Source organism: Sinohyriopsis cumingii, chromosome 7 (assembly GCF_028554795.1).
Source record: "Sinohyriopsis cumingii isolate HCF-2022 chromosome 7, ASM2855479v2, whole genome shotgun sequence".
NCBI classification, from domain to species: domain Eukaryota; kingdom Metazoa; phylum Mollusca; class Bivalvia; order Unionida; family Unionidae; genus Sinohyriopsis; species Sinohyriopsis cumingii.
Window position 1 is genome coordinate 23,666,103 of NC_142967.1, and position 12,554 is coordinate 23,678,656.

A 12,554-nucleotide genomic window follows, 5' to 3' on the forward strand; every position below is an offset into this window, starting at 1 on the left:
GTTCGATTTTAATGTGTAGAAGTGGAGCTTTTCGTCGGTCAGAGAAAATCCCGTGGATTTCCAAAGTTCGTCCTCCATTATGTATATACGGTACTAATTCAGTTCCCATAGTAAATCTATTAATAAAAACTATGATATTAAAAATTCAATAACTTAAAATATTTGAGTGCTCATGTTCAAAAATATATGTATCAGTACAGATGAAACATGGATATCAGCTTCTGTTTAGAAGAAAGGGAATGAGCCGCGGCATTTTCTGGACTTGCATGTGTTTAAAACATGTGCTTTCTACTCCGCACCAAAGATTCACGTGCTAATTTTAGTAATGAGCGTTCCAAAGTCAGTCCTGTTAAAGGACTGAAAATTCCATCGATAAAACAATGTCTCTTTTTTATTCACTTACAACAAGGATAAGCTCTCAAAATAGTCTTTTTCCTAAAATATAACTTACATTATTAACCAATCCTGGTGAGCCAAACCCATATATATATATATATATATATATATATATATATATATATATATATATATATATATATATATATACAATTTTATGTTCACCAATTTCCAGGATAGTTCCCATTTTTCTATATCATTAGTACCGTGTGTCCTATGTCCACCCTTGATTTTCTTGAAAATCTTGTATATATTTACATACATATATTATGTTCACCCATTTCTAGGCTGGTTCCTATTTTTCAATAGCATATGTACCGTGTGATCTTTATAGGTCACCAAGGGTACAATTTAGAGCAACTTCTATTTTTGTATTTTTTTTCAATGGCCACTCATTGGTGTCTAATGAGTTCCAATAATTTTCAACGGTTTGATGGACTAGAATGATATAATAATTTCTTTGCTTTAGTCAACAATAATCCAAAGTAGTGTTTTTGTCCAAAAAGTAAATGACCTCTTTTGTAGTTCCAACGAATAATTCAAACAAATAGCACATCTCAAATTATAACTAGACACAGCTATTAACTCTGATCATATATTCCTAATGACTGATATTAAACAGGAATGAATAAGTATATACCATTTCCTATATATACTAACTTCAACTGACCTAAATTTATATACATAACATGGACGATGACCAGAATTGTCGTTTTATCCACATGGTGGTTCACAAGTCCGCATAACATACATTTTCAAAGGCCTTCTTCAAGTCATTTAAGACAAGGCAGAGGTACCGTTGATGATGTAGATACATTTCAAAGAGAATTCTAAGGTTGAAGATCTGTTCTATAGTGTTATGTCCTGCTTTGAAACTAACCTATTCTTCAGCAATGATGTGCGTTCTTTTGGGGTTTCAGTCTATGAGGATGATTTTAAGCATATCCTTGCGTCGATCACTGATTAAACTGATTACTCAGTAGTTCTGGCACATTTGCACATTCCCTTTCGTAGGAAGAGATATGATCAGAAACTTGGTTCCTTGGGTTGGCCATTCTCCTGTTTGCTAGGTTTTCTTGCAGATTGCCTTGAGAACATCTATCAAGGAGGTTCCTCCCAGCTGACTTCCCTTTTTTAATGCCTTTATTGCAGCCTCCACCTATTCCATGAGAATCGGGTTTTCAGCCTTTGGTGTGGTCAGTCTCCATAAGTCTCCTCTTTGTAGGAGCTGTAAAAGATAAAAAATCAAATTGAACAAAGTTAAATCAGCGGGTATATTTCCTGTGTTGTGTGTGCTCGACTATTGTCCATTACAGAGGATATTGTTCTGGTGTGTACCTGCATTTTGTCTTGCATGTAATTTACAATAGGCTGCTTACAGGTGATTGGGTTCTAAATCTTGTTGTATATATAAATATTAATACTGTTCCGGAAGAATACTTTTGATCCTCATCCGGGTCATTTATTGTGTCATAGATTTTTAAATAAGGTTCTGATAAACATAATTATTTCATTCCTCCTATAAGTCCCGTCTCTAGACTTATTTACTTTTTGTGTTCAGATATGCTATGACAGGAATCATTGATTTAAAATTATGCATTAGAATGACAAAATGGTCTTTGAGATTTTGAACAAAATCACTAAGTTGGGATTATTATGAATTCATTCACAGACACTGTGATACATTAATAATGTTGCTGCATCAACTCATTCAAGACAATTGGTACATCCACACATACTGAACTGGAATTCATTCGAAACACTCAATACTTCTAACTTGTGATAGAGGATTTAGGATTATTTGATATTAGGTTACGATACTGATTTTAAATTAACTTGCATGTCTTGCTCTTTGCTTTTAGTTAGTTTAAGACCAAAGAGTCGTAAATGTATCTAGACAACCCATCCCACCGTGTATTTCGACCAGACGTGGATCGAAATGGGGTTTGGGAATCCTTTTATTTGGTGGCATTTTTTGTATCCTTTTAGAATTCTTCAAAATTAATTAACTATGTTCTAGCGTTTGGCTTACCTCGAGGCCGATTCCCTGCGGACTAGGATACCGTTTCCATGTATTTCAATGTTTTGCAGTTTTACGACAAAATGTAGCCTCTGTAACAAAAACAATCTACCTTTCCATTTCATGGAAGTCTCTGTTTAAACTATAAATCTGCTGCATTGTCTCATTAATAGATCCGTTCAAAGAATCTCGTTTCTAGATCGTGTTAAGTATTTTCAAAGCATTGTAGGCGCCATTTGAAAGTCTGCAAGGATTTTTCTGTCTGCCTGCCTATATGTGTACGTATGTGTATATGTCTGTATATATATATTTCTTCTCTTTCAATCTTTCTTCCTTTTTGTCTTCCAATTGACTGTTTTTCATTGTGCTTTAGTTCAAAAAGATGTGTGGTCCTATTCGAACATAACAGATGTGATACACGTTAATCAAGGTTGAGTTGGTGTAAGTATAGAATTGAGAATTAACGGTCACAGGACAGCTTCATTCTTCGGAAAAGGTAGGGGTCCTGTTTCGGTTAAGAAGATATATGGAATTAAAATTTAAAAAATAACGTTAGCCACAATTACATGATTCGCTCTTGTTTAATTTCAATTTTTAATACGATTCGATGAAATTTATTTTATAAATTCTATGATAAAAGAAATGCACGCATGTTCATTTGAAGATAATGTAGGTGAGCCACCGCGGATTCCTATTCAACCAGCCTCTGTCCGATTTCTGTCGTCATTTTTGAATAATACCTTCTTTCAATTTAAGTCAATTATAGCACTTTTCAAAAATTCACATTATGCAATTTTAAACAAGGGATTGAATGCAAATTTAGGACGGGAAATCCAGTTCCTATGTGAATTTTCTTTCCAACAGGTTAAAGTTTAGACATTTTCCCAAACATAGATTAGCTCTTTGACCACTGACACCCAATTCTCAAGGTCATATCGTAGACTTTACTGTGTCTCAATCTAAGGTTTGTACACTATCTTTGTGCTACTAGTGGAAGGATTCAAACACAGTACTTTACGATTAAAAGCCAATCCATGAAAATCTGCAGACCACACCGAATGTATGAAGCTCTGTACATTTATTAGAATGCGTCATTTTTTAAGACCGCTCCGGTGGCCTAGTGGTTAGGGAGTTCACCTAGGATGTGGGAGGTCGTGGTTTCCATCCTCGGCAGAGTCATACCAAAGGCTTACAAAAATGGTGCTGACAGCTATCTCGCTTGGCGCTCAGCATTAAGAGGCTAGTGTTAGGACTGGTCGGACTGGTGTCAGGATAATGTGACGGGGTTGGATGGGACATCATGCTACAGGTCTGCGGCATGATGCCCCAGTGCTAGACATTATTATAAATTGTCACACGGCAGACATCGTAGCGATATGACTGAAAAATTGTTTAAGCTAGGTTAAAAATCCTAACACACACACACACACACACACACTCATTGTTTTAAATTGACATTATATATACTGCTAAAACAATTTCAATAAATGAAAGGTGCTATGAAACTAAAATATCATAGGATGATCTCATAACAAAGGAAAACATCTAACCCAGTTTCAATAGAACTTTTCCCACTGCTGTTACGCGATTTAAACACACCCTAAAAGTATTCCTCAGAAATGTTTGGTCGGATTTATAAGGAACGGGGCCACCAGCATTTTCCGTTGAGGATGACTTTGCTTAGATTGATATGTAAGGGATCTGTGTTACTTTCCTAGCGTCCTTTTTCAACATTTCTATCGTTATGTGATATTTGAGCTCCTCTATACATCTGTGTCGTTAGCTTTGTCGGTGTCCGCGTGATTATTAGAAACAGCTTTCAGTTTTCCCAATAACAGAATCAACTGCATGCCCATTTTGCGTTGCAAGTAATAAATTGAATAACGATTGATTTATCACAGTTATCCATATAGGCTCTGAGACCATCTTAGCCAAACCTTATGATACATTTAGATCATGTAACCTTGGTGGAATTTGGAACCAAATTAATATTGAAATACCTAATGTGAAAACGTTATGACTTTCATCAAGTGCGGATTTCATAAATTTCGAGTGTTATCCACAACAGTAGTGTTACTGGAAGTGGGTATTTAGATAGCACAAAAAGAATGTACAGTATTCTATTTGAGATTAATTTCAAGCCAAAGGTTTACAAAAGATTGGCAGTCTAAATCGAATCTTCTTTCAACGTTTAGTTTCGTGCTACAAAACGATCCTTCGATACTGTTGTGATTTTACCCATTTGGATCTGTATGATTTATGAGAATTTATCGACGACGGGATTTAGAGTCATGAAACGAGTTATCTACAGGTGTTCTAAGAATAAAATATCCAACTCTTCGTGTATACATTGAAGAAATGGCTTACTGAAGGTCAAATATTTAAGGGCGGCGCGATAGTTCAATTTGTTGGAATATCGGATTCGTAATCGAGGTTCGTAGATTCGATACCTGTTAAGGCAAGTTAGGATCTGCTCCCAGGCGTTGTGCATGAGTAATGCATTTCGCTGCTATGAAAGCCAGCTTGGAGAAAAACCAGATGGTTCTTGTCACTTTATATTCTATGTAGTTTAGTCTACTTTATGGAATACTCCCAGTTTATCGTCTTGCAAGGTAATCTTCCTCAATATGCGTTAAAGCTAGTAGTGGACTTTAATTTAACCTCGCTCAATATCGGCACAAGGTAGTGGTCTTTCACTTTGAAATCACTCAATTTAGGCTCAAGCTAGTGGTCTTTAGTTTAATCGCACTCAATATCTACTAAAGCCAATGTTTTATTTTCAGTTTAATCTCACTCCGTCTGGGCTAATGCTAGTGTTCTTTCATTTTAATCTCACTCAATATCGGTTAAAGCTAGTGTCCATTAAGTTCAATTTCACTCAGTATCAACAAAAGCTATTGGTCATTCAGTTTTATCTCACTCAATATCAGTTAAATCTAGAGGTCATTTGGTTCATCATAGGCAGATATATCAGGATGATCTGAGTCACAATGTTTGAAATAGCAGTATCTTAAATATCCCTGAATGGTTTCTAAAAGGACGATACATTGAATACAATTTTAGAAACTTATGTGAGCTATTATTTTTCACGAAAGAACGCACTATACCTGGACTACTCCTTTTAATCTACTTTGACATTTAGTTGAATCATTTGCCAGACCATTACTTGATCAACATTTGAACTTTTTAAATTTCGAAGAATCAGTAACAAATTGGATAAAATGTTTCTTTAAGAACGTCAAAGGTGGACCCTTTCTCCCCTTTATCATGTATGCAGAAATTTCAGCTCGTATCACAAGAAAAAATAAGCACACTAAGGAAAGAAATACAGGTGATGTAACATATGTTCTTTCCCAATATGCTGATGATATTACACTCACCATTGATAGTTCAGAGAAATCTCTGATGTCTGCTTTGCATCTTTAAATCAGTATTCAAAACATTCTGAATTTAGTATAAATATTGTAAAAGCAAATGTGTTTTGATCGGAAGTAGTAATGATAGAGATATGAAATATAATCCAGAATATAAACTTAACGGGGGATTTACTGGGCTTGTTGTCATAGGTGTCATGTTTTCAATCATTTAGAAACAAATATATCTCTTAATTATCCCTTTAAAAATTCGTGTCATTAGGATTTGCTAATTCGGTGGTATAAAGTGTGTTAACACCATTTGGAAAGATTGAGGAAATAAAAAGTTTGGCTGTCTCCAGAATTAATCATATTTTATTAATTCGTTTGCACAGGTTCTTTGTGACCTTAACACACTCTTTCAAAATATTTGTAAGGCATGGTCAAACGACAGAATTTAAAAAAATAATGTTGTGCAGGATTATGATGAGGGTCGATTAAAGATCGCTAATTTATTTAGTTTTGCGAATGCATTGAAACTTGCATGGCTAAGAGGAAGTCTAAATGGAACGTCTGTTACAATTTTGAAACATTGAGAGTTTTGGGGGGATACATTTTTATTACTCGATAAACGGGATTTCATTCCTTTCTGGATAAAGGTTTTTGAATCATTTTTAGAACTAACTAGACAATTCAAAGTGGTCAAAGCTGAATAAGTTTGAAATACAAATATGATTAATTCCATGCATTACAATAAATGGAGAAAATTTGTATTAAAAGGTATTTTTTAAGAAAGGTATTAGCTTTATGAATAATTTTGTCAACGCGGACGGTTCTTGGATAAATTTAATAATTTTAAAACTGAGTTTTCTATTCACATTAATTTCAAAGATTTTCAAAGTTTACTCACATCAATAAAGTCATAAAAACGTAAATTCAGAATCAGTTATGACTCCAATTTACAACGTTCGTCCATAAATACTGGTATGTTTGCTATTATTAAAAATGAAAAAATAATGCAGGGGTGAAAAAAGAAAAATTCATTGAAAACAACGTATACCAATTGCTAGAAGGAAGTAGAATTTTGAAGTTAGCGAGTTATAAGGAAACGATTGGCAGTTATGTTTCTTACTACTATACAAAACTTAGATGGCTGCAGTTTAAATTCTTGCAAAGAATTTTGGTTAGGAATGCATATCTCAATAGAATCAACCTTATTTCAATCGAGCCATGTTCCTTTTATATGGTGCATGCAGAAGTAATGAGTCATATCTCTAGGGATTGCACAGTAAGAAAATGGCATCCTAGACTAGATAAAAATGTAAGTGTTGTCACACACCTAATTTTTAAATGAAATATAGACATTTTTTGTGGAATTAGAGACAACTCTCAGATTGATGATCTATTAATTGATGATATATTAAAATTAATTCGATCTGCAAAACAATATATATATATATATATATATATATATATATATATATATATATATATATATATATATATATATATATATATATATATATATGATACTTTATTGCTAATTAATATTTATAGAAAATGTAAATGGGACGAGTTTGCTTCTCTTGCATCGGTGATGCGAAAAGTCAAGGCTCTTAATTTTCTTCACGTAAACTTGTTCTTTTCTTAGTTTAAAGATTACTTCAAAGGAGATTCAGTATATTGGTAGATGTTAGTGTCAAATTACGATGAGAGACAGATAGATAGACTGACAGACACAGAGAGAGATGCTTGGTGAATGTCATTGTTTCAAATAAAATTAACGCAGCGAACGGTTTTCGGACATGCAAATTTATTAGTAGATTGCACTTTAAAAATATAGATTATTATTGTGCTAAAGACAGGCATCTGGCGCACGTCTGTAGAGTAACTGTTTCTAAGCATGTTCCGGAGCATCGGGCATTTCCTTAGCATGTTAAATACTCCTGGGAGACAATCTTGAGCAAATGATGACAGGAAAGGTTCTGAGACGACTGAAGTTTGAAATCTTAGTATCCTTTTTTGCTCGCTGAAAAGAGGTAAAATTGTCATTGATAATTCTAATCTATAGAATGAAAAAAAAAAGATTGTTGATGATAATGCTAATCGATAGACGAAATGGTAAAGTGAATAGATTAACGCATCACCGACATGTTGCCGTGAAGATGAAGCCATATATTAAAATATGACAGATTTAGTCGGAAAATTAACAGGCAAAAGAATTACAAGTTTGGAAAAATTCTGATATTTGTATCGATTTATGAACAGGTCTATATATATATTTACAAGTCCATGAATGTATGTATGTATGTATGTATGTATGTATGTATGTATGCATGCATGCATGGATGTATGTATGTATGTATGTATGTATGTATGTATGTATGGATATATGCATGCATGTATGCATGCATACATGCATGCATGCATGTATGTATGTATGTATGTATGTATGTATGTATGTATGTATGTTAAAGTTTGGTTAATATTTCAGAGCTTACCTCATTAGTTTTTGATGTTAGTTTGATGGCTTACAGCTACATTTTTCACTTTGCTTGTATGCTTGATTCTTTTTACTATGATTTGGTTTTGTCTCTTTTTCCTGAATCGATTTCTTGCTTATTTTGTTTTTAATTTCTACCATAAAATAAGTAATGTCTCAAAATATGGTGTTAAGAAAACTTCGCTGCCACAGATTTTAATTTACATTTCAAATTAATTTTCTTCCAAGGAGACAGCACTGATTTGTAACAATAAAAACGCATCATATTATATTAGTTGAATTTTAAAATCATTTTGAGTTAAAATGAAAATGAATGAAAACAAGTATCACGGCTCGAAAGAGATGTCACAAAATACGCCAAGGAAATCAAATGTTCGGTTCCTAGGTCTTGTGGGCGCTAAAACTTGATGCATAAATTGAATGTCAGTTTGATTCTTTCTATATCTCTCGTCTTACACTTGGCGGGATGATGGGATTGCCGCTCATACGCCGGTAACGACTTTATACTAATATGCTCATCTACACTTACGGTAGTATCCACCATAACCGTATCCACCATTTCCCCACAAACCGTATCCACCGCCATATCCACCATACAAGCCATGGCCGTATCCACCGTAGTATCCAGGATTGGAGCCAGCGTAGCCTCCGAAATATCCGGGGAAGTATCCACCGTATCCATGTCCAATCCCATACCCTCCTCCGTAGTATCCACCGGGGTAAAAGCCACCATATAATCCACCTGGATACCCACCGTACCCGACGCCACCGTAATACAATGGTGGTGTTGCGCTTACAACAGCAAGGAAAGCAAGGGCGAGAATTGCTGCCTTCATGTTTTCTGTGGAACGCACATTTTAAACAAAGACATTTATAACCAACACTACCAATAATTCCAAAGGATTATTTTATTATTATTATTATTATTATTATTATTATTTTTATTATTATTATTATTATTATTATTAACTTTTATGAAATTATGAAAAAATCTTTTATCTGATGCAATGTTAGAGGTATCTTATTATATTATGTAAAGACACTCCACAAGGAGTCAGAGGCGCTCAGTCGGAATACTTCCTCGTTATCTACAAAATGAAAAAGGAAGACACTGATCTGAATACTAGTTTAGGGGAAGGCCAGCATACCGAGAAATGGGCTAATAATATCAAGGACAATGTCCCAAATGATCAACTATTTAAATAAGATCAATGCCAATTTCGGAGATAAGGGTTTGCGCAATAATTTTCATGCCAATGTACCACTCCATGTGATGTCTCCATAATATCAGCAATATTTTCCTGAAAGAGCGACTCATATAAATATGGTTGAATAACTATATCTAGCTACGCATGGAAACCTTTCACTTGTCTATTTCAGACAAGACGAATACACAATCAACTACATCAGAATAATCTATGATTTACAAATATTAATAAATTAACTACATCAAATTCATCGCTATTTATATATCAAATTCATCTATTATCTGCCTCAAATTAACCCATTATTTGCATCAAATTAATCCACTATAAAAATCAAAATTAATCTATAAAGTCCCTCTCAAGCTAAAGTGCGGCCTGATTATGGAATAAATAATCACATTTTCAGATCCAAACAGCAACAAAGAAATATACATAACTAAAACAAATTTAAAGATATTAAAACAAACTTATGTCTTGTAGACTTCACAAAAGTTTTGATAACTTACGGTACAGCTTTACTCACACTATTTTTAAAGCTGCTATTACTGGTAGATTTCCTAATACTATAAAATATTGCAAATACAGGATTAATTGCAGATTTCTTAAGATATATATATATATATATATATATATATATATATATATATATATATATATATATATATATATATATATATATATATATATATGTGTGTGTGTGTGTGTGTGTGTGTGTGTGTCTGTGTGTGTGTGTGGTGGGGGGGGCGGTAGATAGTGAGTTAGAGAGAGAGGAATACCTGTTGTAGCAGACGGCTATCCTGCAGCTTCTGTCTTGCTATCGGTAGGTAAAGTAGCACTTTTATAGGAGGAGAAAAACATTAAAATGCAATAATTGTCATCATACATTTGCATATACAGGACATACTTACTAATATTGACTGATATTTATTAACCATGACGCCTTAAAACAAGAAAAACAAGTGATATTTGCCTTTATGAACGTCGTAGATATCCCCATGAACGTGAAGCAACCGTCAACAGTATTTTATTGGGATAGAGTAGAATTTATACTTTCCAACTGCTCAAAATGTCATATTTACATGTGTCAAACCATTCTTACATTAATGACCACTACATTTAACGTATTGAATTTATATGAATACTAATACTCGAAAATGGTCCATATATACCATGCAATCGATTAAGGACTTTATGGTTGATAACATGTTTCTTTTGTTTTCTTGTATGACCACTGTTCATTATCACCCGATGCCTTCCTCGGTATGTACATGATAGATTGCATTTATTAAACAAAAGTGACAAACAAGTAGTCTAATAAAAAATTACTTGTAGAAAGAAGATTGTTTTTCGATGAAAATCACACGAAGAGTTAACACACACACACACACACACACACACACACACACACACACACACACATTGTGGCCCAGGACGGCCGAGTGGTTTAAAGCACTCTCCTTTACCGATTACTGCCATTTCATCCTTGTCGAAGTAGTTTCGAGTATCGGCCAATGTGGTATGTAAAAGAACTTGCTCCTAATTTCCCGTGGGTCGGTGGTTCTCACCGGTTGTTTCTCCACCATTTATAATGGTCGCATTGTATTGTCTAGCATGATCTTAAAATTGGCGTTACGCTTAGAAGAACAACAAGAATAATACACGGATACTAACGTGACAGAAATCATTGTTACATACATACATAATTCCACATACATACATACATACATACATACATACATACATACATACATACATTCATACATAGATACATACAGCCAGTTTTACTTTGAATTTAACCGCTCGATGAATTATAATCGTTAACTCTCTAGTTTCACTATCCCTGTCTTTGAGAACCATTTTTTTCTCCTGGTCACATGCATGACTTAGTACTGAACGTTAATTTACAAACATTGAATATGTATTTAGAACATCAAAAATAACTATTTCGAAATAGGCTATAGGTCAAATGTGATACAAATTGAACAATGCGAAGTACAGTATTAAAACACTTGGGTTACCACTGTTTCATATAAAAGTAATTAGGGAGGCAAACATGGCACAAACAAAGGATTGAAGATACCAACCATCTAACTGTGACACAAAATGACAATAATTGGCAAAAATGCTCGTTCTCAAGCTATTTTCTTCTGAGGAACCTGTATTATATATATCCATCTTATTTGAGCGTTTGAACATTTGAACAGACGACATTTGGAAGGAGAACACTTTGTTATTAGATTGTTGTCAAAGTCCTTTTACGGATAATCGGATTAAACCAATCGAGATGGAGCTCATATTCGAGAAAGAGACCGTTTGTTTCAGTGATGTTTTTGGAGCTCTAGATGGCCGAGTGGTCTAAGACGCTCGCATTTACCGATCACTGAAATCTCAGCATTGTCTGTGTCGGTTCGATTTTAATGTGTACATGTGGAGCTTTTTGTCGGTCAGAGAAAATCCCGTGGATTTCCAAAGTTCGTCCTCCATTATGTATATACGGTACTAATTCAGTTCCCATAGTAAATCTATGAATAAAAACTATGATATTAAAAATTCAATAACTTAAAATATTTGAGTGCTCATGTTCAAAAATATATGTATCAGTATAGATGAAACATGGATATCAGCTTCTGTTTAGAAGAAAGGGAATGAGCCGCGGCATTTTCTGGACTTGCATGTGTTTAAAACATGTGCTTTCTACTCCGCACCAAAGATTCACGTGCTAATTTTAGTAATGAGCGTTCCAAAGTCAGTCCTGTTAAAGGACTGAAAATTCCATCGATAAAACAATGTCTCTTTTTTATTCACTTACAACAAGGATAAGCTCTCAAAATAGTCTTTTTCCTAAAATATAACTTACATTATTAACCAATCCTGGTGAGCCAAACCCATATATATATATATATATATATATATATATATATATATATATATATATATATATATATATATATATATATATATATATATATATACAATTTTATGTTCACCAATTTCCAGGATAGTTCCCATTTTTCTATATCATTAGTACCGTGTGTCCTATGTCCACCCTTGATTTTCTTGAAAATCTTGTATATATT

The 12,554-nt window shown here is 33.8% G+C and overlaps 1 protein-coding gene across 2 annotated transcripts; it reads right to left on the reverse strand.

The window, feature by feature from the left end:
• Positions 1–7,603: 7,603 nt before the first annotated feature.
• Positions 7,604–10,317, reverse strand: LOC149794886 (uncharacterized). 2 transcript variants are annotated; one of them, XM_089963994.1, is made up of 3 exons: positions 10,254–10,317; positions 8,865–9,113; positions 7,604–7,798 (listed from the first exon to the last, which is right to left on the reverse strand). In XM_089963994.1, the coding sequence occupies exons 2-3, from the start codon at positions 9,106–9,108 to the stop codon at positions 7,779–7,781; spliced, it is 264 nt and encodes an 87-aa protein (XP_089820120.1). In that variant the 5' UTR covers positions 9,109–9,113; positions 10,254–10,317; the 3' UTR covers positions 7,604–7,778. The 2 variants fall into 2 exon arrangements, with proteins under 2 accessions (XP_089820120.1, XP_089820119.1); XM_089963993.1 differs by having other exon boundaries at positions 7,606–7,798; positions 8,802–9,113.
• Between the last annotated feature and the right edge of the window lie 2,237 nt (positions 10,318–12,554).